At 41.0% G+C, this 25,292-nt stretch overlaps 1 protein-coding gene across 4 annotated transcripts in view; it reads left to right on the top strand.

Annotated features, from left to right (window-relative positions):
* The window catches only part of ano10a (anoctamin 10a), a 39,933-nt gene that overhangs the window by 600 nt on the left and 14,041 nt on the right, over positions 1–25,292 (top strand). For 2 of the 4 annotated variants that reach the window (XM_026184703.1, XM_026184707.1), the window contains exons 1-14: positions 40–160; positions 5,991–6,046; positions 7,059–7,214; positions 7,293–7,490; positions 7,874–8,008; positions 9,439–9,558; positions 9,763–9,947; positions 11,035–11,419; positions 13,008–13,063; positions 13,181–13,255; positions 13,400–13,588; positions 13,680–13,871; positions 14,227–14,355; positions 24,844–24,960. In XM_026184703.1, coding sequence (XP_026040488.1) covers positions 7,079–7,214; positions 7,293–7,490; positions 7,874–8,008; positions 9,439–9,558; positions 9,763–9,947; positions 11,035–11,419; positions 13,008–13,063; positions 13,181–13,255; positions 13,400–13,588; positions 13,680–13,871; positions 14,227–14,355; positions 24,844–24,960 — 1,917 coding nt within the window. In that variant the 5' untranslated portion in view covers positions 40–160; positions 5,991–6,046; positions 7,059–7,078. Of the gene's footprint in view, positions 1–39; positions 161–5,990; positions 6,047–7,058; positions 7,215–7,292; positions 7,491–7,873; positions 8,009–9,438; positions 9,559–9,762; positions 9,948–11,034; positions 11,420–13,007; positions 13,064–13,180; positions 13,256–13,399; positions 13,589–13,679; positions 13,872–14,226; positions 14,356–24,843; positions 24,961–25,292 lie in introns of those variants that run through there. The other 2 variants (XM_026184704.1, XM_026184706.1) reach the window with 2 other exon arrangements.

Consider the following 25,292-nt stretch of genomic DNA (forward strand, 5'->3'; position numbering starts at 1 on the left):
GACAAGGGGGGAGGGGGGGAGTGTTATTCCTACTGTGGATCCACCTATCTCCGCTTCGTTTCTTCCTAGTAGAGTAAAACAAACGCACCCAGGAAGAGTTTGCGGAACTGGCGTGTCTGTCATGTCTAAACATTGCTGCTGATCGGGGAAGTGGGTCTTGGTAAGTATTTAAACTCCGTTTTGTGTTCCTTGTTTTACATTACTCGGGTATTTAAAAGTAACACAAGAGTGTTGAGCTTGCGCGGGCAGCTGCTGCTGTTCAGCTCTTCGGTTCAGTTCTTACGGTGAATCATCCTGCAAGTCATTAGAAATGTTCTCAACGGTCTTTAAACTCATTTATCTTGCTTATCTGATATTTCAGGTCTTACATTTAATGGGGACAGGTACTCATGCACATGTAACCTGCAGCGTGAAAGATACATGTAGAAAAAAGTTTTATTTACAGTGTTGTGCAAAAGTCTTGAGCCACACATCGTTTAGATTGTGCTAGGCGAATGGGATGTGATTTATGTGCAAACATAATTAGAAGCACAGTGTACAGACTTAAAAGTCAATATTTGGTATGACAACATTTATTTTTCCACACAGCTGAACTCTCTGAGGCCACTTGCTTTGTTATTTATTTAAGTGGTCTTCAAAAACAGGCTTCTTGAAGGGTGTTTGCCTTTCATTCCGTTTGTGAAGATGATCACACACTGCTTCAATAACGCTGAGATTTGGGCTCCAGCGAGGCCAATCCATGATGGATGGATGTGTACCATTATATTTGTTTCCATCAAGGTATGCCTTTACTGCATTCACAGTGTTTTTGGGATCATTGCCGCAATTAAATATTTAGCTGTTATCAATCAGAAGCTCTCCAGATGGACAAATCTTTTCTGCATTCATAATTCTACCAGTTTTGACAAGATCTTCAACACCACCATGCCTCCACTGTGTTTTCCACATGGCTGTAGTTAGTCACTGTTGTACTTTGATTCTGACCTTTTCTTTACGATTCGAAAAAATTCGAACCAAAAAAATTCAAATGTGGATTTTTCACTCCACTGGTTTTCAGTCCAGTTATTGTGTATGTTGGCATACCTCAGCCTTTGCTCTCTGTTTCATTTACTAAACAACAGCTTCTTCCATGCTTCCACTGAGGCTGTTTGATGGCTTCAGTGAACCATAGCTGGATCAGACTGAAAGTCCTGGGTCTTTGATGGATTTTTCTGTCTTATTTCATGACTCTCATCTGGTATTGATACATCTTCTTTTCTTTTCTTTTCTTTTTTTTGGGGGGGGGGGGGGTTCTGTCACTGCTACTTTTGCTCTCATCTGTCCAGTTTCCTTAATTTTTTTTTAATGACACACATACATGGACTGTAAGTATTAGTCCAAAGAAAAACTTTTAAAGTACCATGTTTATTTTGTTTTTTTCCTGTTTTGTTGTTGTTGTTGTTGTTGTTTGTTTGTTTGTTTGTTTGTTTTGGGGTTTTTCCCTTCTCTTTTCTTTAAAAAATATTTCTTTTTGTTTTTTTGGGTATCTTGTGGTTTTATTGCTTTCTTACTGCCATATGTTCAAGATGTTTAAAGTGTTGGATATTTATGAATATAAAATCCAATAAATATATTGGTAAACATATATTTACAAAGTTTTTCTTTGTACCTTTAGAAGGCTGGAGAACTATTGCTCAAGACCACTGTAAAGTAACAACAAACTCTGGGCATTTGTAACCAAAATACAAAGAAATCAGGGGTGAATCAAGACTTTTGCACAGTACTGGAGTTGTTAATTTTCCCGTAATTTCTCTAAACGTATATATTTAGGTCCGGGGTAAACCTGCATTTTTTTCTAATGGCCATCAGGGGTGATCCCTGTTATCCCTGAATCCTCCTCCTCCTATATGTTATAACTTTGTTTAATCTCTTCAACATGTTGACCAATTTCTTTTCTTTTCTTTTTTTTTTTTTTTTTTGATTTTTGTGTAATCTTCCTGACAGACACCAGTATTCAAATAAAAGTGGGAGCAAGACTACAGAACTATAACAGATTCTTGCAGTCATAGCATAGCGATTGCTGTTTATGAACTCCTAATTAAAACACATGAGAACAAAGAAGCTACATAATGTGAAATGTAAAGCTGTATGTTACATTCACACATACATATATATTTACTCACCCTAAGGAAAGTTGTTTAAAATACTAAGATAGTTGCCCCACACACACACACACACACACACACACACACACACACACACACACAGAGCTATATTAATGAAATATACAAAGGCTGTTTTTCTTTTTAACAAAACTGGAAGCGTGAGAGATCAGTGGAAAGTTCAACTGTTACCTGTAAAACTGGTAATACTTGAACCTCTGGAGACAATACATAGGCTAAAAATAACATAGCATGTGGTTAGGGTACCTGTTCTGATCACTGTAAATTTGGTTATATTTAACATTGTTAGTATGTATATGTGCTTCGTTCTAGGGGTGGGCGATATAAACGATATACGATAGAAACGATATAAATTTGGCCAACGATAGAGATCGCTCTATCGTGATAGCGCCTGTTTTGGTCGAAAGCATCGCAGCGGCTACAACCATTATCATCTGCAAATTAGGCCGGGGGACAGTAATAGCAAAGAGATGAAGCACGTTTGAAATATGGGGAAAGCCAAAAACTGTGCTTCCTCCACTTCCGTAACATTGATTGATTAATGTTGAATTCGCTCCAGCTGCTCTATTCCCATGTTGTTGCAGTATATTAATAACTAACCTTGTATGGTGGATGAATAATCTTAGTTGTTCTCCTGACTGAAGTCTGGCCCGTGTATAGCATCCTGCTATGCGATTGCATTTGTTCATACAGAATCCCTCACGTTAACTTTTATCGAGTGGGAAAAAAGTTGGCGTTCAGCCTCCAGCTTCACTGTGCTAATGTTATGCTAACATAGCTGTGTCGCTAGCAATCACGTAGCACAACATTATATACCAGGTAGTCCAATTTCAGTAACCCTGCAAACACCACTGCTGTTTAGTTTTCTGTCTTCATTTATGTTGGAAGTGGCAGCAGAGCTGTACGTTTTAATTAGTTTCAGAAATCTCAGTCAGAACATGGTGTGTCATGTTTAGGTGGAAACTAGCGACCTAACTTCCTGTTAACTTCTAACTCCGTTATATTTAATAAATTCTGTTTTCATGGAAGCTCCTCACTACGGCAGCCGTAATGCTCTTGACAATCCATCAAGCAGTGCGGCTTACCAAAGTTGTACTAAAACATTTTTAACAGATTTCTGCACGCCCAAATCGGTTCGTGGTCAGTAAGCACAACCAGAATTCATACATAAGGCACACTCGCGATTTTTGAGAAAATTAAAGGATTTTAAGTGTGCCTTATAGTGTGTAAAATACATTATACAGAAGAAAAGAATATATCGCGGTATATATCGTTACCGCACGTGCTTCAAATTATATCGCGATATGGATTTTAGGCTATATTGCCCAGCCCTACTTCATTCTTACATCCCTTTGTTCTATCAAATCATTCAAATAGTGTGACAGCATTGGTAGGACTGCGTGTGTGTGTGCACACAGTACATACAGCAGTAGAGTAGACAGTAAAAAATATCTTAATAAGGTAAAAACCCATCTGAAATCATAGTGAAGTTTAACCTTCAGCTGGGACTTCCAAGAGCAAACTGATATGGCTGATATCACAGTCACCACATCCAACTTCCACAATCCAACTTATTATTTATTTTTTATTTTTTACGACATATGGTTCAGATACCCATAAACTGTATAAAAGGTGGACATAGCTTCTGGGTCTGTGGAAATATCCTATACTGTAATTCTTTTTAATGGGCACTAGAGGTCGATACCTGTGTGCCTCTCATTGCTGTAGAAATGCGGTTGTTAAGTCTGACGTCACTAGCCGTGTCTGGGCCTAAACTCCGCTGCAGGTCCATATATCAAACGATCACTATGGCATTACTGGGAGTTGAAAAGCTGTCTAAAGTCTTCCATCTTTAATAAAATGATCAGCGTTCTCCTCTACCAGGTGTAACAATTGAGTTTAACATCCAGGCATCCATGAAAACGGAATTTATGACATTTAACATTAGAAGTTAGCAGGAAGTTAGCTCGCTAGCTTCTATCTAAATACAACATAGCATGTCCTGACTGCGGGGTTTTGGAAACAAATTAAAACGTACAGCTCTGTTATCACTTCCAACATAAATGAAGACAGAAAACTAAACAGCAGTGACGTTTGTAGGGTTACTGAAGTTTGGCTAGCTGGTATATAATGATGTGCTACGTGATCGCTAGCGACACAGCTATGTTAGCATAACATAAACAAGTGAACCTTTTTCCACTCGATAAAAGTTAACGTGAGTGTTCTCGGTGGTCAGGAACAAATGTAATCGCATGGCAGGATGCTGTAAAAGGACCAAACTTCAGCCAGGAGAACAACTGAGATAATCCATCCACAATACGAGGTTAGTCATTCATATACTGCTGCATGGGCTGGGCTGTAGTTACATCCTAAGGTTTTAAAAACTGAGCTTAAATAAATGATTAGTGGTAATAAAAGCTGAGGGAGGTCAACAGTGATCACTGACTGTTTTAGGAGCTTTTTGAGATTAAATAGAAGAAAATACAAGACATTAAATATGTTAACAACACAAAAGCCATATTAAACGCAGACTACTTTAGGCCCGGAAGTAGGATTGGTCACGTCATCGCTTAACAACGGATAGGAACGCAGCGCTCACCCCTAGCATTGGTCAACAGGTTTTTTTTTTTTTATAACTTTATGGGCCTAGTCACTAATTTTGGGTAATATTGAATAAAACATTAAGTCCACTTTGTAAATTTTAGTCATTCTAAGTGTCAGAAAGGAGGATTATCACAGTCAATAATTTCCTCTAACTGAACTGCGCATTTTAATTGAACCCTGTTGTAGATGATATTTCAGGGCTTCTGACCATCAGCGCTACATACTCTTTAATAAAAATTTGAATATGTGTGGCGCTCAGAGCATGAATCATATTGAATTTTAGTACTCTCACTCTCATTGTTACTCTCACATGTGCTCCAACACTGCCACCAGGCTAACATTTGTACATAATAAATAAGAAAATCTAATTTGGACGTTGAGTCAGTCTCCATACACTTCCATGTTAAAACGCCTGACAGCACTGGAAACAATACTTAGTCTTTGATAACTCATCTGCCTAGATGATAAATACAGTTAGAGGTGTGGCTGCTGTGACTGACAGGTGTTTGGGACACGGGTAGGCGGAGCTAGGCCTCTTCTTCGCCTGTGGTTGTGCGTATCGGAGCAATTTTAATGGATTATTTGATTAATATTATGGGTTATTTTGTGTGTGAGAGACATGTTCGTGCTTCACTTTTACTTTAACTTTCATCAGTCTGTTACTCAGCACTAATTAGCTGACATGAGAACCTGTGCTCCTCACTTTACAAATGCAGTTTGCTAATACCAGATAGCTTAGCACTCCACCCTTTCCTGTAGTCGGGTCACTTGAGGATGCGATGTCACGTGGCTGTGTCCATCTTTTATTTGGTTTAGATGAAATGTGTCAGGACATTATTCAGTTTCCTTCAGCTTTATTCATAAAGCGTGAAATCACAGCAGTAACCTCAACGTGCTTCATAAAATAAACTCTTCAACCTTTCCCAACTCTTTTACAGGAAGTGATAGTGTTACAAGTTGACTGCAAAATAAATTTTCAAAAATGTCAGTTTTAAAAACTACCGATTTATTTATTTATTTTGAGGACCACCACAGAGAGCTCAGAAATTAGATTCAGTAAAAAACAAACAAACAAAAAACGCTGATCCGTGTTAAAGTTCCCTACAGGGGGAGTGGGGCAGATGTGGGTGTGACAGCTGACAGTGCTGCTCTGTGACGTGGAACACCGGGTGCAGCACGCTTACAACACCACACGCTCTTCTCTTTTCTTACTGTTCACAATAGATGATCACGGTTCCCGGCCCGAGCCTGGAACACTGCCGCTTCATACACAGATTTGGGTGAGTGTTGTGCTGGCCCGAACGACACACACACACAACACACACACACACAAGTACGGAAGGAGTAGCAGTCAGCATGTCAGGGCTTTCTTTAACACACATGCTCCTCCCTTTCTGGGTACAGCAGTCTCAGCTGTTTCTGTCTGTACTCTGGGTCTGTCTCTCCTTACAGGTCATACATGAGCTGATCTGCAGCAGACCCACAGTACAGATTCCACCACGTATGATTAGTTGATTTTACTGCAGGGAGGTCCGTGTTCAGACTAAGGAGGGGTAGCTTTGACACACCTTGTGTAAACCTGTTCAATGAACATTGTGACTTTATCTGTCATTTCTTTACCTGTTTTGGGCCAAGATGTCATTTCACACACTACATTAGTCATGTAAAGACATTTTGAATTTGTTGTACAGCACAGCAGGAACTCTAGGAGTCTGTGAATAGGATGAGAAAGGGAGCCCAAGAAAACAAGAACAGACTTTGTTATTGTATCCAGACTTGACTTAAGAAAGAAAAATAGCAAAGTACTTCTACTGCGAGTCCCTAAAGAAAAATTGTCATCATGTACAATGGCATACATGATGTTAATGGGAAATTTTATTTCATCTATATTACTATATAGGTTTTTTTCTATAATATTACAAGAGAATGTGAGTGTGTATAGCTGTCTGCGTCTATAAGCTAACTTTGTGACAGACTGGCGACCTGTCCAAGGTGTACCCTGCCTCTCGCCCTATGACAGCTGTGATAGGCTCCAGCTCCCAGAATTGTAGAAATACAGAAACTTCTGATGATTAGGCCTAGCACGAGCTCAGCTTGCCCTGTCGGCCTTGCAGTACACTGAAATTGAAGATGATAGTGACAAACAGGCCTTTCTAGCAGATAGCAGTGTTTCCGTTTATTGGCAATACCAATAATTACTGTTGGTTGTTCAAAGCAAAGCTTGTTCTACAGCAGTCTGTGCTGTATTTCACACTTGGGACTCAAGGAAATAAGGACGTTTCTGTTATGCAGGTTTCCTGGGAGGAGGGACGATGCTGCAGGAGTCGTCAGTAGACAGCAGTGGCTCCAGGTTTGCTCCTCTGGTGGTGCTGGAGCTGGCCTCAGACACCAAGGAGGAGGCCATTGCTTGGTTGCTGAGCAGGATAAGAGACTGGCAACAGAATGGAGGTGTGGAAGATCGTCTGCGCCCCTCGAATCATCTTCCCTTGTTTGACGTGGTATTATTCATCCTGTAATTTCTTCCAGGTGCTGAGCTGCTGGTGGAGCAGTTGGGACCTGGAATCGGGGTGGAAGAGAAGGAAAACCCCAACATGTTTTTGGTGGGGGCCTCCATGCAGAGGCTGCTCTGTGGTGCAGAAGATCTGGGGCTCTTTAAGGAGTGTACTGACGGGTCCATGAGAGCCTTCACTTTTGCCAGCAAACACAACTTCAAAGATTTTAAAGGCAAGTCTACTGTTTAGTTTGTGAAAATGTATGCTTTAGACTAGCATCTTATTGTTATTGTTAACTTGCAGCCTTGCAGTTTAACACAGCCAGGCTTTCTTTGTGTTAGCTGGTTTTCAGAAACCTTAAACAGTAACAGAGGTAACTCGTATCACTACCATATTTGTCAGCCTCCTTGTTAAGTCAGCTCTGTGCAGAATTGCATAAATAAGGAGAATTTAATGCATCATTTGATTCTTCTTCAACACAAATCAATCTGATCACTGCCCCTGAGTCTCATCACCGCTCACATACTCTGTCTGAAATAAGTGGCGTCACTGTAACAGCCTGTGAAAACATGCCTTTGTGGTGAATGGCACTGTGTTTCTGTTCCATCTCTTCAGGGGATGGAGACGGCTTCCTCAGTATGGCTGAGTGTCAGTATGTTATCAAGCATGAGCTGGACACGCTGCGAGCCAAAGAGGAGACTAATGTTCCAGGATACAGTCATGCCAAGCTCTACCCTGGGAAATCTATCAGTGAGTCTGTGTTCATGTCTCAATCTGTTTCAAATGAGCTTTGCAGTGATCAGTTTGCTGATGTTGTGTATTTCACTCACAGGAAGACAAAAGAAAATGGTCTCATCTAGTTCCTTCTTGCATGCATACATATTCTTTGTTGCTTATGCAGCTGAAGGTGGGCAGGGTGCATGCTGGACAGATTGCCGGTACTTCATAGCACTGCTGAATTTAACAGCTGAAATTCCAGGAAACTGTACTAAATTAGGATGTGCAGACATCCCAGAATAAAACTGGGAAACTGATCAACCTCAGAAGTAAAACCACACACAGGTGATGTGAGTAAAACATGGCAGTGTATTATCATACAGGGTTTTGAAGCTGTGGCCAATTTTATGCTTGTCCTCTTCCCCTAAACTGTTTTTCATTCTGTCGCTTACAGATAAACATTTTGATAATTGATCAGTCATTTCATTTGCATAGGAATACAGGTCCAGCTTCTCATCTTAGAGACTTGACTGTTTTCATTTTGATGCACAAAGAGAACACATTGTGTAAATCGTGGTTTAGTCGGGGCTAAATGATTTATCACTCCTCAACCTTAGTTAAGTATACACTCGGCATTTAATCATAAAACTATCAGAAAGACATTTGTTAGAACCTGTTTATAACAACATTAGCCACAGCAGAGTATGTTTTTATTAGCTGATACACAGATTAGATAATTTCACTCCTATTTTTTTCCCTCAGTTTCAGCTTGTGACAAGATTTGACTGTTTGAGCCTCTCCTGCGGTTCATCCACACTTGCTTGCGGTTTGATTTAGAGATTCCTGTAGTAGTAACGGTAGCAGATTGTAGACTGAACACAGACTGTGTCCTCCTTCCACCCCGCTATCTCTGCAACCCCCTCCCTTCGTCTGTCTTCAGTATGGAAACAATAAATATGCAAATGCAGTAAAATAGTCCCAAAGTGAGATAAGGAACCAATGAACTTGCAGTGAAGATAGGGTGCCTCTATTCAACGCCTGTGTTTGACAAATCGTGTTAAAATAGAATGTAATTATTTTTTGACAAATGATGCACTCAAAAAATGGCAGATGAAATGATAGCGCTTTCATGTGCTCGTATTTAGCTGCTGCATATTGGACAATAGTAATTATTGCTATAGTCATTATTGTATTGTGTGGAATGGGCCGGCTCCCAGCTATTGTTAGCCTGCCCTTGTTTTACAAAATGAAATGCATGTTTATTTAGTTGGGAAAGTGAGTTCAGAAAAACTCAAGAGAAGGATGGAAATGCAGCCAGAAGGTTTTCATGTGGAATATCTTCCAAATAATTCACAAGTTTGAGTAAAAACTTCCTGTTTTATCATCACTGTACATGACTAGAGTGGGGGGTGAGACAGAAAGTAACATGCTCTTTTTTGTTGTTTTCTTTACTTGCATCTTAGTTCGCAGACTGCTCTCCAAAGGGATCTTAATCCAGATGTTTCCTCTGCATGAAAACGAAGAACTCAAGAGGCTTTCTTTTTCCTGGTATAAAAAAGTGAAGGTGTCGCTTCAGCCTCTGGGTAAGTGCATCTTGTGCCATTATTTTTCATGGTCACTCTTGAATACATTGTGTGATTAAAACGAACAGTCCACGTTATGGAGTATGCACACTTGCAAAAGAGGTCTCTGTACATCTGCATTTCTAATATGTCCCCAGACTGTAATTGGAGCGATGCACTGTCAGTGCTCCTGATCACTACTGACTCTTTCATCTCTATCCCCAGACGACATCAGACACTACTATGGTGAGGGCCAGGCTCTCTACTTTGGCTTCCTGGAGTACTTCACCTTTGCGCTGGTGCCTATGGCCCTCATTGGGGTGCCTTACTATCTGTTTGACTGGGAGGACTATGACAAATATGTAGTCTTTGCTGTCTTCAACTTGATCTGGTGCACTGTTATCTTGGAGGTAAGAAGACATGAAACAGTATGCAGTATGATATCTGTTACGTTCCCCTGGGGGGTCTAGGCGTTAAGGGGGAAGCAACAAAAGTGACCGGGTCAGAAAAAGGAGTCAAGGAGGCGAAACAGTTAAATAAAACAGTTTTATTGAAGTAATTCAACTAAAAGAGACGGACAAGCCGCTATCACCATAAAAGTAACACAAACAAAACTCAGGCATTGGTCAGTAATGCAAAATGTCAAAAGGAAAGCGCAGCTCACTAGCTGGACACCACACTACACAGCTCACTAGCTGGACAACACACTACACAGCTCACTAGCTGGACAACACACTACACAGCTCACTAGCTGGAAACTACCGCAAACACTCAGCTCACTAGCTGTACCCACACAAAATGGCACTCTGGCCCAGAGCTCACCCTGCTCTGGGCTTAAATACCCTTAATTGCTGATGGGAGTCAGCTGTACAGGAGGGAAAGGTGGCACCTCAGGCAGGAGGTAGTGGGACACGCCCACACAGGCACCCTCAGGAGAGAGAGAGGCCCTGCTAGGCCCGTAACACCCCCTCCCATAAATGCAAACCCATGGTTTGTCAAATTACCATAACCAAAAATGAGTCCATAACCGTTTCATGACGAATTTTGCAGGGCCGTAACAATATCGTTCTACCTATTGATCTATTAATCTGTGATGGCTGCAGAATATAGTTTGGTGTGTGGAGGCACAATGCTCACCATCCTAAAAATATGATACACATAGAAATTGGGCAGTGATGTGTAAATATGCTCCAAAGCCTGCAGGTGGATGCTGGGGTGGTGGAGGGGTTAAAACGGGAGCGGTAGAAGTGAATCTTCAGCTCTTTGATGTAAAGGGATTGAATCTTTTCAAGCACTTCAGAAGTTTAACTGTGATGTGTGGTTTAACTTTTCATTCTTTTATACACTAAACAAGAGAGAAAATTCACCCTTTAATTGTAAAGGAAAATATTACCCTCTGCTGCTTGCAATGTAGTCTTAACTCCAAAAGTGTTTATTAAAATCGTAACAGAATTTTAAAATGCTTCAGCTGACTTGCTGAACCTTTGTGCCCACCAGTTATGGAAGCGACGCAGTGCCTCACTAGCCTACTACTGGGGCACACTGTGCAGAAAAAAGGCCTTTGAAGAACCTCGGCCTGGATTTCACGGCGTGCTTGGTCACAACCCTGTGACGGGACGTGCAGAGCCTATCTACCCCACCTCCAAGAGGCACCTGCGTGTCTACCTTGTGTCTCTGCCCTTCGTCCTGCTTTGCCTCTACCTGTCCCTCTACATCATGATGATCTACTTCCAGATGGAGGGGTGGGCTCTGTCCATCTATGATGAGAACCCCACATTCTGGACACACATTCTGCTATTCATCCCTAGTATCATCTATGCTGTGGTCATAGAGGCGATGAACCTCATCTACAGATATGCTGCCGAGTTCCTCACTGAATGGGGTAAGTCCACTTTTTCATTATTGTGCATTCACACCAAACCATGTTTCTTGCATTAATACAATCTCTGGCTAGAGGGCTTGATTGCTGATGATATTACAAGAGAATCCAGAGCTGATGAGTTTTCACAATGCAGCGTGAAGCTAGGGTTTTCCTGTAATTCAAATGTTTTAATTCAACAGTCCCTTGATTTGCCTTTAAGTGTGCACCATTTTGTCTCATTGGGTAGACTTAAGGCCAAATAATTTTTTATTATACGCTCAAGACCCTACAATAATCGTGTGTGTGTGTGTGTGTGTGTGTGTGTGTGTGTGTGATCTCCATCTTAGGTATTATCATGCAGATGAATGAAAAAACAGTTGTGTTTAAGAGCACAGCTCATGAGATCACGGTGAAAACTATCCGCACTGTTCATATTGCTGAAATTAGAACGATTTCATTTGAGTGTAATAAAAACTTTATTAAGGAAATATATGTTTTTAAAGTTGATGAATGTAAATGAATTGACCAGAACAAAAGCAAACAGCACCTTCAAACTATGAAACCAATTCAAAACATCAAAATTAAAAATGGACTGCTGTTCAGACTTCCCATGCTTTGATGTCCATCTGAGGTCTGATTACTTTCAGGACAGGGTCCAAAGTTAACATCATTGTCCATCTGTTCTCTTTGTTCTTCAGCCATTTCACTTTGAACCCCACAGTGCAGGCTGCGAAATTCTTGACACAGAAGCCACAGCATGTTCAAGACACCAAAAGCTAAAGTGTTGCCGGTCATCCAGGTCCAGGTCATCTCTGAGGTCACTGAGCCAATTTAGAATTAGATAGCTTGGTAACCGACACTTTTGTTCCTCCTCCGCGCAGCAACTGCCACCATATTGAGCACAAAAATAAGATGTGCTCCCCCCCCCAGCGTTCAACCTCAGCGCAATTGGCAGTAAAATGCATGTTGCATTAGTAAATCAGTTTGTGTACCTGATTTAATTAAATAAATGAAAAGCTAATGATGGATGATCGATAAAAGTACAGACTTTAATTGTGTATTTCAAATCGTTTAGCGAAGAAACTGCATTAAATCTTTTGAAATGGAGATCAAAAGGTTTAGAGTTTTATCCATTGTATCATTCAATCACTGTTCACAGGAACTTTTTATTTGTGACAGCAACACAATACAGTACAGCTCTCAGTAAATGGAAGTGAAGCCATCAATAGGATAAACCAACCAAACACATATTGTAAGATAAAACCCTACACTGTTAGAGAGAACCTCAGCAATCATGTGATCCCCTGTGAGCACAAACTTAGATCGTTGGGATAATGTTGTAGTATGAGGTCTGATGGGCCCTGATTCAATTCAACATTCTCACAGATTTGGAGATAAATAATAACACAAACACACCATGAAAGTAACTTAGATGCTTCTTAAGGCAAATAAAAGGAATGTTTTTAAAGGGCTGACCCCAGGAAAAGTCAGGCTTTGGTCAGGTCCTGGAGTTCCAGATTTTTGGCAGTCATTGACTGGTTTTCATCCAGTGAGCTTCTGCTGTGAACATTGCGATGAGTTATTGCTGACATGTTTTCCGTGTGTTTAGAAAATCACAGGCTAGAGTCTTCATATCAAAATCACCTGGTGCTCAAAGTCTTGGTGGTGAGTGAAATGAGTTATCCACAGTTTTCTGCCAACTGTACCCTTTATTGATGAGAGTGCAGCCTTTCTTATCACCACCTCACTTCTCATAACTGCCCTAACTCTTTTTTTCTTTAGTTCAACTTCTTCAACTGTTTCGCGTCACTCTTCTACATTGCCTTTGTCATGCAGGACATGGAGCTTCTCAGACAGGTAGGTCTGCCTCCTTCGTTCCTTCTTTGATTCTACTTCCCATCGTTCTGCTCCTCTAGTTTTTACAGTTCCTTTCTTTTGTTTCTCTCACCTCCCTCTACCCTGGTTTCTGTTGATATTTCTTTGTGTCTGCGCTCTTTCCAGAGTTTGGCGACCTTGTTGATCACCAGTCAGATCTTGAATCAGTTCATGGAGGCCTTCCTGCCCTACTGGCTGCAGAGGAGACGCAACAAAAAGATGATTCGCAAAATCCAGAAGAGAAGACTGTACGAGGAGAAAGAGCTTCCGCTGGTAGAGCAGGTCCGGCTCGAGGCCGACATGAGCACATACTTGGTCAGTACATGTGATCTTTAATCAGAAATCAAATGACGTCTTCTGCGACGTTCTTTAATTTGTGTCTGTCTGTGCTCTCATTCCTGCTCAGGGAACATTTGATGACTACCTGGAGCTCTTCCTGCTGTTTGGTTATGTCAGTCTGTTCTCCTGTGTCTTTCCTCTGGCTGCTGTCCTTGTGGTGTTAAACAACATCACCGAGGTTTACTCTGACGCCTTCAAGATGTGTCGAGTGTTCAAACGACCCTTTGCCGACCCAGCTGCAAACATTGGAGTCTGGCAGGTATTTTCATTTAGTTTTGAAAGCAGTTGCTGATGTTTATGAGAAAAGAATGATTTTTGGTAGTTTTTTATTTAACAAATATTGCTGTACAACTATAAAGTACCAAAGGACACAGATATCCTCCACATCCTTACTGCTATATTGGACGTCCTTCAGAAATGATATTGGGGTACTCTGAACATTAAAGCTTTCTGTGGACAGGTCATTGTATTTTTTTAACATGCTGTCCTAATCTAAACAGAGCTCCTCCATTAAAAATTACATATGACTGACTCTGTGCTGTGCCCAGCATCCAGGTATGGTTTCCATTCGTGGAAACGAATAACTGTCGCTGTCTTTCTACCTCTGTGTGCAGCTCGCCTTTGAAGCCATGAGTGTGATAGCTGTTGTGACCAACTGTGCACTGATTGGCATGTCTCCACAAGTCAGATCCTACTTCCCCGAGTCAGAGACACAGCTCATACTGTGTACAGTGGCTGCTGAGGTAATTTACGTACACACACACACGCGCGCACACACACGCACACGCACACGCACACACACACACGTAATGTGTGACCTCAGACTGGTAAACAAAGGTCAGATTTATGTAGTATTTTGGAGTAACTTTGTGATGTTATGAAACAAAACTTGACTAGTCTTGTATAAGAAATTTCAAAAGTGACACAACTGAAACTTGGTTTGGCAGAAAGTAAATGGTATATTTATAATAGCAGAAATAACACAGCAGCAGAAATGACTCCATTGATGATGGCACAAGCATCTCACAGAGCCATGCCGCTGTGTATGTTTTGCCAGGAGTGGAACAAACACGTCTAAATGGAATGCTAGGAAGCAATTTGTTATACCTCCTTTGTGATATAATATAGTATATAATACGAGTATAATACGCCTGTTTTGAAAAAACTGTATTCTCCATTCTGATAGGTTATAATTATATGTAGTTAGTTAGATATAGTGATAACTGTGCAGTCATTCTTTTTGCATGGTTATAGAGGCAATTTTGCCATTCACTTTCATTTAAGGATCAGTGAATTTACCAAGGAAGACAACACAAAAATTGGACTTGTAGCATTATTCCTGTATTTTTTATTTTCTATAGATCTCATAATCATTTTTGGATACATTAGTGTTTAATAGCGTTCTTGTTAACACCGCGCTGTTCTGTAGTTGTGCCAGATGCAGATTTTTGTTCACTAGATGGAGCCACAGCCCAAAGCAAGGGCTGAGGGTGACGGGCAGAGTGGAGAGTGTGTGTGTGTCCGCACATAAATGAAATTTGCACTGTGCGTATTCAGCCTATAATTGTTTGAGCTTGTGTGTGTGTGTGTGTGTGTGTGTGTTAATTTGAGCATTCACGCTGCAGATTCCTCTTCTCCTGATTCTACCTTTATTAACATAACGTCAGCCCGCTCCCCTTTTCTATGTGCCCTGTTCAAACAGTGCAGCCTAACACACCTCCTGCCTCCGGAGGGGGGGGGGCTCAAAATAACAGCACAAACAGGTGAGGATGTAGTGAATGGGAGGTGCTGCAGTATGGAGATTTTTTTTTAAGGACATTCATAAAGAAAACAGTTGTACGTTTGTGCTGCTTTAACAACCTCCTGAGGGACGATTGTTTTAACTGTCTGGTTGCTGCCTGAGACTGTAAATGCTCTTTAAAGTACTGTAGCTCACTGTACAACATCTCTCTGCTGATGCCAAGGCAGAAACTGGGTCACATCGATCGTCTGCATGTTGAACGTGTGGTCGGCACACACCGCTGAAAACTCTGCAGTTCACAGAGAAGTTGTTCTTTGTGGGTGATATTTCTCCTGCAGCAGCTGCCAGGATAAGCCTGGGTTTGTTTAAACCTTTCTTTTTGCTGGGAGTTCTCTATTAGTGTGAGATGGATTGAATCGTTTTAGCCTTGCTTTGTCTCATGGGCTGCAGAATCTGCCTCCTAGATGTGTCTTTTGTCCAAAGAGTCACCATTTGGAAAAGATGATCGGTCAGAGTTTATGCATCTGCTACGGTCTGCTGTTGAAATTGAAAGTGGGAGAAATGGGATGGTATGTGTCTCTTCCACAGTGTATGGTGATAAATAGGAAATCCAAATAGAATCAAGTGAATTGAATCATCAAACCCCTCTGGAGCCCTTTGTGAGGGAGCTGTGGTGTTAACAGATTCCGCTTTGAGAACCATGGGTCTGATGACAACATGCTACATTATACATGATCTGATGACACAGCTCACTGATTTTTTTTGTTGTTAACTTTACTTACTGAGGGGGTGTAACAGCTCTGTGTTTGGATTAATTTCCAAGTGCAGATGTTACTGATGACAATAGGTCTTTCGCAGGTAACTGCTCATGCACCATCAATGGCATGCAGAGACTTTTACAGATGGGTGAGACGAGTGGGTGAACCAACTGCATTCCAGTTCCTCATCATCTCTGACAACAGTGTAGCAGTACACATACACAAACGGCCAAAAAAAGACTGAGCATCTTAAAAAGCTGAATATTGTGAAGTTTGTCAAAGAGGTCAACTTTCATGCTCATTGAAGGTAAAGTAAATGGGTCAATGGTCTGTACTGGTCTGGGGTGCTGTATCACCTACAGTGACAGACGTCATGAGGAAATATGAAAAATACAGACCCTGCAATATTAGAGAACGAACCCAAATGATTGCCTAATCCCCTGCAAACTAGCACTTGTCAACAGAGGGGAGGAAAAACTCCCTTTTAACAGGAAGAAGCCCCCATCAGAGCCATGCTCAGGGAGGCTGAACATGCCATTTGCCCTTTCCACAGTTCAGGGATGAGGGTAAAAGAGGAGGATAGAAAGAATGCTAGAGAAGGGTTTCGTGGGAAATCCCACCTTTCAAGTATTCAGAGAAATATCTCTCAAGTGCCACCTGCTGTGCCTCTGGCTGAATTGCAGACAATTTAATTGAAATTAATAGCAAGTGGAATGACTGTCCTACATCGACTCCTGCTACTCTCCTCTCAGTTCCAGCCTTTGTCAGCATGACATAAATGCTCCCAGAAAAAATGAGAGATTTAACAGCTGATAGTCAAGCTAGCTTCCAAAGACAATTACCAAGTGCAGCCAGAGGGGGGCAGTAAATTTCAGGATAGATGTAATCGGGCAATATGAGATCTGTTTTGGTCCGAAATGCTGGTCTGAGCTGTAAGGACAGAGATTGTTTTCACTTTAGTATCATTTTAATTGATGTCTGTTTTTATATTTGCTTGTATAAGACACGCTATTTTCTTGTTGGGAAGCCAAAATCAGAAGATTTTCACCATCGCTGTCTTTAGTTAAACACTTGTCTTTCACAAGTCATTAGCCAGTGAGCATACCATGGTTAATCCTCCCTTTCTGACTGTAATGGGGGCCATAATCTACTAAATGAATATCACGTTGCATGCGGTGTGACTTCAAACTAGCAACAGAAGCCATGAACTCATCAGGCCTGCAAGGATCATTTTACCATAAACTTCCAAACAGCTGATCTTCTGTTTGCCAACAGAGGAGTCACACAGGTTTAGTAGAATGCAGGTTTAAGACACCTCCACACTGGCTTCTTTGACTTTTAAGAGCTGAATGTTACATCCATCTATTCAGTCTATACACTGAGGTTAAGACATGAACCATGTAGTGCTGATCCAGTTGAGTTAAAGAATGTAATGATAATCGAATGAACGGATGTCCTTTAGTAGGACTGAAGATATTTTAAGCTTTTAATCAACCAGGTGTGTTTTTCCGCAATTTGTTTGTTATTACTTATTACTCTCAACTTCTCTGATATTCCCTCCAGCTTCAATTTGTAACACAGTGGCAGCTTTTTTTCATCACTTTTAATAATAACAATAATAATAATAATAATGTATACTTTATTGATCCCCGTGGGGAAATTCCTCTCTGCATTTAACCCACTCCCTCAGTGAAGCAGAGTGAATATGACCTTTGTTTGTTTGGTGTGTGTGTGTGTGTGCGTGTGTGTGTGTGTGTGTGTGTGTGTGTGTGTGTGTGTGTGTGTGTGTGCATTACATGAGCCCTTACTCTAGACTTTTTCTGATTAAAGACTCCAGGGACTCCAGTAAATCACACTCACAGCATGTTGCCTCTAATCCATCCTAACCTCCTCCAAACTGTCTTTTGGGCTGAGTAGAAGTGAACATGACTTTTTATAGCAGAGGGCTGCGCTTTGGGCCTGGGGGTCATGTTCACTGCTTGATTTGCACTCTGCCTCACTCACCTGAATCATGAGAGGAGGTGTGATGCTGCTTTTGCAAACACAGAGGGAAACCAGGTTAGCTCACAGCTTGGTGTTTGGCTTACACTCTCGCTTTGCAGTGGTTGTATATGAGCAATCCATCCTGCCGCGACACACTGCATCAGTCAGGTGTGTCATGCATTTCCTTGCTTTTCTCTTTAGTGCACACTGCAGACCTGTGATGGAAGGCTTGGATCAAAGTAGAGATAAAATGAGTGAATGTGGAAGCAAAAGGAGGAGAAACGGGAAGGAAGGGACTGAGAGCAGAACTGCCAGGGCTGATGAGAGAGACAAGGAAAACGATTGACTGAGGAAAAGAAACCTGTGTGTGTGTGTGAGAGAGAGCGAGCGAGATCCAAGCACGTTCTTGCCTGCTACCACCACATTTCCTAGAATTGAGCAAACAGGCTATTAAAGAGATGGCACAACAAGAACAGTGAGAGCCAGCTTGTGTAATGTTAAGTGTGTGAAAGAAGAGCTGCACATGAATACACATACATGTGGTTTATTGACTCAGCAGCCAGTATATTGCTTTTAGAGAAACCCTTTCTAATTAAAGCTGCTAACAGGTCTGTCAGTGCATACATTGTTAAATACAGCTAACTCCAGGCGGAGCAGAGCCTCTAACCCACTATCTTAGTGCGGACAGACAGGAGATCACAGATGTTTTTTTTTCCTTCGAAGCATTTCTCATTGCTCTTCTTAAGTCGGTCGTCATCTCTTTAATAAGAGAAGGCTGATTCAGAGAGCTGAGGGTTCAAATCAAAACCCTCAGCTCCTCTTATCTCTGTTATGGGGGTGGGTTGGGAACAGGCGCGAGGGCTTCGCCGCGCCGCTTTCCAGCATCAGTGCTATGATACCTGGGTAATTGCTGTGTAGGGTTTACACACATCAGTGAGCAGTAACTAGGCAACTGGCCAGCCTGCCGCTGAAAGAGACAGAGACTTTCTTTCAGAGTCACGGGTCTGTCTGTTATAATCGACTCATTTCGGAGGAGGAGCTGAGGAAACAGAGCAGGGACTATGAAGTGTGTCTGCTTACAAGGGACCTGAAAGGACGGGAGACAAGATCACAGCCTAATGGCATGGAACAAGAAAGGGTTCACAGTTATTGGTTATTTGAGCTGGTGTGCAGCACACAGGTGTTTTCAATTTGACAAAACTTTTAACACAAAATATCTCGGCATGATGGAAAACTAATTAGTTATCATGGTTTGTGTGTAGCCTGTATTGTGTATTTACACGACTTCTAAGACTGACTCGAACCATAAATGCAGTATTTGAATTGAGAATATTAGTGCGTAGGACACAGATATGTCCTAAGGCCCTAAGTGATGTTTACAGCTTGAGACAGTCTATAGTGCAAACAACAATACATTAAGTTAAAGCTGGAAGAAGCAATAGTAGTCAGTATGTGTTATCAGAGGTTTACATCCACTCATGCCCACTCATCATGGGTATGAATGTCACAGTAATTTTGGGCTTCTTGGAGCTGATTGTACTACATACATGATGATTGCACATGCCCATAATGAGTGTATGTAACCTGCTGGCCATAATTGTTTATAAAAGCATCCGTAGGGGTTATTATGCATTTAATTTAATTTGTAAAGCTTATATTCACTCTAAATACACAAACTTTTATGAAGTCCAGCAATCGCTCTCCTTTAAAATTTGGTTTGATGGTTATTTTTAGAGGCAAATATCTGTCTTAAAGGCTGTTAGATGCTCTGGGACCATCATAAATGGGACCGAGTTGAGCGACGAGACTGAACGAACAGTTACATTATAGCCTATAGAGCAGAGTGGAACAGCAGTGTCATGGTAATATAAAAATGCTTTTCTGTGCTGCCAAAGTCTACCAGTTCAAAGTAAAGTACGTTATTATAATACAGACCATACTAACTGCTCACAAAGCTGATTACGGGTCAGTACAGTACAGTACATTATTAACTTTGTAATCTAAATGAAGCCAAAGACCTGACATTAACATAGCTCTGTGTGGTGATTAAGGTGCCTGCATGGGACAGTTTTTTGTGTGTGTCTGTCAAATTGTCTTTTTCAGCAGCCCACCACACAGTAATCTCATTACACTGTTTTTAAAGACAATAAGATGATCTTATCTGCTGGCAACCACAGAGCAGCAGCAGGCCAGGATCCACCCATAAACTAGTCTAGCCTCCCACTCTGTATTTGAGCTTTGTTTACACTGGAGGAGCTTTGAACTTGGTGCGCAAAGCAACTTAATCTTCTAAACCTATATTATGTAATTAAATGACCCCACTCTACAGCTATTTGTATTGCAATGCATTGTTTTGTTTTGTTTGTGATAGCACTGAATGCAACGTCGTGTTATTATTTCCTTGGACTTTACGTTATCACGGTTAGCTAATAGAATTTCTTTGAGCAATTAGAGAAGGATGCCTCCTGCTTCCCTAATCATTATCTAGAACCAGTATTTTTATAATTCCACTGGTGTGTTTGTCCCTGAGTGGCACCTTCATTAGTATGCATAGATATTTGACCCATCATCAGCATGACTCAAGTTTATCACGACTCTCACTGTGTAATTCCCTCAGTAGTCTGGAGACCGCATCACAGCTAAGAGGAGACTTAGATTTGGCCTTAAAGTTATTGGCTGACAAGAAAGTCATGACTCAAAATGAATACTAATGAGTGTATCTGCTAGATGTGCAAGCTACTGCATGCAAATATGTTGATCATGACATAACTTAATCGTCTAATGTAGACCTCATGTTGTGTTAACAGCTCATTGTGCTGCCACCTGGTCAATAAAATCGGTGTATGCAGCTTTACTTTACGCTGAGTCAGACCTCACGAATCAAGTCGCACTGCATCGTAAAGACTGACATGCCTCGCTGTCCTCACATCATACAGCAAACACACTCTCCCAAAAGTTGCGATCTCTCCCTCTCACGTCGGTGCCGCTGCTTCCCTGCGCCGCTGTTGGCTGTCCCCAGCATTCGCATGTCTGCTCATCATCACTCCCTAATTTGATATACAATATTTTTGGTGAGTGATGAGCTCCACAGCATAAAAACCAGACTTTTGTATTCAAACTACATGCTGGTGCATTCCTGTTTCCTGACTAAGTTGATTAAAAAAATATTTAAATACATTTATTATTCTTGTTGCGTATATCAAGAAGCAAAAGCAGGGTTTCTCCTGCAGACAAAAAAAATTGCGACACAATTTTTTGTTTGTTTGTTTGTTCCACATGTTCTCATTCATTTTTCTCCTCAACATTCTACACACAATACCCAATAATGACAAAGTGAAATAAAATGCTGAAATGTATTAAAAATCACAACATAACATGCAGATAAATATTCACAGCTTTTGCTTCACTGCTTTGAAGCATGTAGGATGAATTGTTCAGAAGACTTTAAGGCAACATGAAGAAGACTGTAGTGAAAACACAGTATGGCAGCTAGCTGTTAGAAAGATGCGTTCTGCTCAGATCACGTATGAAAAGGCAGTTTTTCTGTTTGTGTCTCATCAGTAAGATTGACGGTGGAATGAAATGTAGTCAGTTCCATGCTAACAGCAAAATGTACTAAATGATTTGAGCATTAGCGCGGTGGCTAAGGTAACATTAGCAATAAATCTGGGCAGTATGGCCAAGAATTCACAATTCCTATTTGTTTTTTCCTCATTACATAAACGCAACAAAAGAATGAATTCCAAAGTAGTCAAAGAGGGAAGTGGCTTTGCATGATTCATAGTTCAAAACAATTCTTGCTTTTCTTTTGTTAGGTGGCCACTCGGCTATTTTTGCTCCTCTTCCTTTAAGGCCACCCACCCTTCTAGTGAGCTTCCTTCCTGCAGCAAATTCGAAAAGCAGGTGGGTGGGGTTTCTGTCCTTTACAGCAGCGGTCCTCAACCCCCGGGCCTCGGACCGGTACCGGTCCGTGAGTCGTTTGGTACCGGGCCGCGAGAGTTGAGGCTCAGGTGTGAAATGTCTGGTTTTCAGGGTTTTTATCGGTTTTCAGCGTTATTTTGTTATCGTTTTTATCGTTAACTCGGTTTTCCTGGGTCTTTTCACGTGTGTTATGAATAAATCTTCTTTTTTTGGTACCGGTACTAGTTTTATTTTGTTGTATTTATCCGCGACACCTTAAAGGCCGGTCCGTGAAAATATTGTTGGGCATAAACCGGTCCGTGGCGCAAAAAAGGTTGGGGACCGCTGCTTTACAGGACAGCCTCTCGCCCAGGCCTGCTGTGAGTTATTAGTCAAGAAATGGCTATTAGGTCTGCTTTAATTAAAACTGTACACCCTTCCAGAATAAGTAGGATAGCAAACCAACAGTAAAATCCACTTGTTATCTTTTCATTTAATACAAAGAATACACCAGGAGACTATAGAAAAATCTTAGCACCACAAGATTTTTTTGACTTGGCGTGGTATTCTTGGAATCCATTTCTTTTATTCTCTTAGTAAGTTCAAGTTGTGTCACTGAATAGCATGTCAAAGAAAATACCAGAGTCAGTGACATTCACCAACACCTTTGTTAGATACACCTCTTCAAATTCTTGTTAACACAAATATCTAATCAGCTAATCATACGACAGAAAGGTATGCAGACATGTAGACTTTCCACTGGTCAAAGTGGTCAAACTAAGCATGGTTGTGGGCGTCAGATGGGCTACTCTGAATGTTTCAGAAACTGTTGATCTGAGCGGCAGCTCTCACAACCATCTCTGTGGTTTACAGAGTATGGTCAGAAAAAGAGAAAATATCCAATCAGCAGCAGTTCTCCAGCTGAAAATGATTTGTTCTTGTCAGAGTCAGAGGAGAATGGCTAGACTGCTTCAAGTTGGCAAAGGTACCCATGATTTAACAACCAAGGTGTAACTAACAAAGTGACCTGTAAGTTTGCACTCCATGTTCTCTGTGTATTTTTGCCTGAGCGCCTCAAACAAAGCAAACTTTATAGTAAACCCAGACAGCTCATATCAATCTGCTCATATCTTGATTTGATGCGAGATAATAACAGGTCTAATTAGTTTCTTTGTTTGGAGGAGTGTCCAGGTGTTCCTCTTTACGTAGGGCTACACAATATTAAGCTGTATATCAAATACTTGTTCTTCAAATAGGAAATGGCAAACCTGTAATATCCAGAGTTTGTCTTTATAGATTTTTTTTATAATTTTAGAACATTTCTCAGCTGTAGTAACATTTCTGTTTGCCCTACATTTATTTACTTGATGAAGCAGAACATCAGCCTTTGCTGGTGTAATTTAATCAGCGTAGCAATGATGATACAAATAGTTTTCATACTGAGCATTTGAAGTTCAGTCACATCCATTGTGTCAGACAAAGCAGAATTTATTGTCAGGCTCAAATGTTTCACAAGTTACCTTCTTCCAACCTTCACCGAGTGTCCTCTGTCTTTAGTCTAACCTTGTGCTGTTGAACACACACAAATATAAATTAGCCTTCAATAGCATTAGCAATTCGCTAAGAGCTGGACTGTTTATTCTGCACTTTCAATCAATGTAACAAACCACTGAGGTCAGGGATTTCTGAGCATGTTCTGGTTGTTAATTATTGGAGCTGCTGTGCTGACTGGAATGGCAAAATGTCTTAGTTTATGCAACTTCAAGCTCACAGTGTTCCAAGTGGCATCAATCAGAGCATAATCTGGGGTCATATTATGTCCAACTAGGCAAGATAAATTATTTTACCATCCTCAGTGAAAGCTAGTGTTAGCGTGGGAATATATGTAATTCCATTGTCTTACTCAAATCACTTGGTTTGATAACCCTGAAAGCCATTCCTGTGGAGCAGTGCACCTTGTTATCTGCTCTTTTTTTTGTTCCATCTACTGTAGCATAAGTCCATTACTGTGATGAGGAAAAGGGTGCTGAATCAAAGAAGCTGATGGCGGCTGGCCGTGCTCCAGATGGACTGGCGTGTGTGTGTGTGTGTGTGTTTCATCATCTTTATGGGAAAACGCATATTCTGCTGATTCAGAAGTGTGCAGTTTGCTGTATTTGATTACTCGAGGTCTGACAGAGAGAAACTGAGATCTGTGGACCCAGTTAAGACTTTTACAAGCACAAAGTGTTCTGGGTGTTGGGTCTGTATGTATCCTAATATGCAATGCACATGAAATATGTTTTTAATTTTTTTTCTGCTCAAAATGTTTGGGTAGCACGAAAGTTTGATATTATGGCCCATGGATATATTCATCAAAAGTTACTCTAAATCATGTCATATAGACACAGACGCGATTTTTTGTACTCAAAATAACATTTTTGTCTTGTTAGCTTTCCTTGAATCATCTTCCTTGCAGAATTTTGGCATTCTAGCTGTCAGATCTGTTCCAAACGGGAACGTGTCGACGGTTACTGTTTCCTTTCAGAGTCATTGTTAGAAGGCAGAGTCAAAGCTGCCTGTGCTGGGTTTTTTTTCATTCTCATTCAGCTTCAAGGACACGTACCGGGGCTGTCTGTCTCACTCTGACGGTCCACTCAGTCACTCCCCTTCTCCTCTTCTGTCCTCTGTCATTTTAAAAAAGTGTGTCCCGTGAAGGACACCAATCTTTAAAAACTGTAATCAGGTTATGTTGATGTATCTTTCAAAGCATGCTCTCCTTCCTCTGTTCGGAACTAAAAGGATGTAAATAAAACGCTGACCCTGAACTTCTTAATCCCTATGATGTGATTGTCTGTCTGTGATTTCAGCATGTACTGCTGGGCTTCAAGTTCATTCTGACCTTCCTCATCCAAGATGTTCCCAAACACATCCAGGACAAACTGGCCCGTCTGGAGTTTGAATCATTGGAGGCCCTCAAGAAGAAGGTAAAGTCTGACTCTGCTCTTACTTTCTTTACTTTGTTACCACTCAGCAAGTTGCTACCTGTCCTCTGACATTGGTTGACAACAATAAAAGGCTGATGGGGCAATGTCATAACCAGCGTTGGTAAAGTTACTTGAAAAAAGCTTCCCCCCAAAAGTAATCCTTTAACTTTACTGATTACTTATTTTTGAGAGTAATTAGTTACTTAGTTACTTTTTAAAAACATGATTTACAACCTGAATAGGTAATAAAGCAATAGATCTTTCAGCCCAATTCTACTTTTTCTGAATAATCCATCATATAAAATGTAATCAAATGGAAAAGTCTCTTTTTA

This window comes from Astatotilapia calliptera, chromosome 11, assembly GCF_900246225.1.
Source record: "Astatotilapia calliptera chromosome 11, fAstCal1.2, whole genome shotgun sequence".
NCBI lineage: Eukaryota > Metazoa > Chordata > Actinopteri > Cichliformes > Cichlidae > Astatotilapia > Astatotilapia calliptera.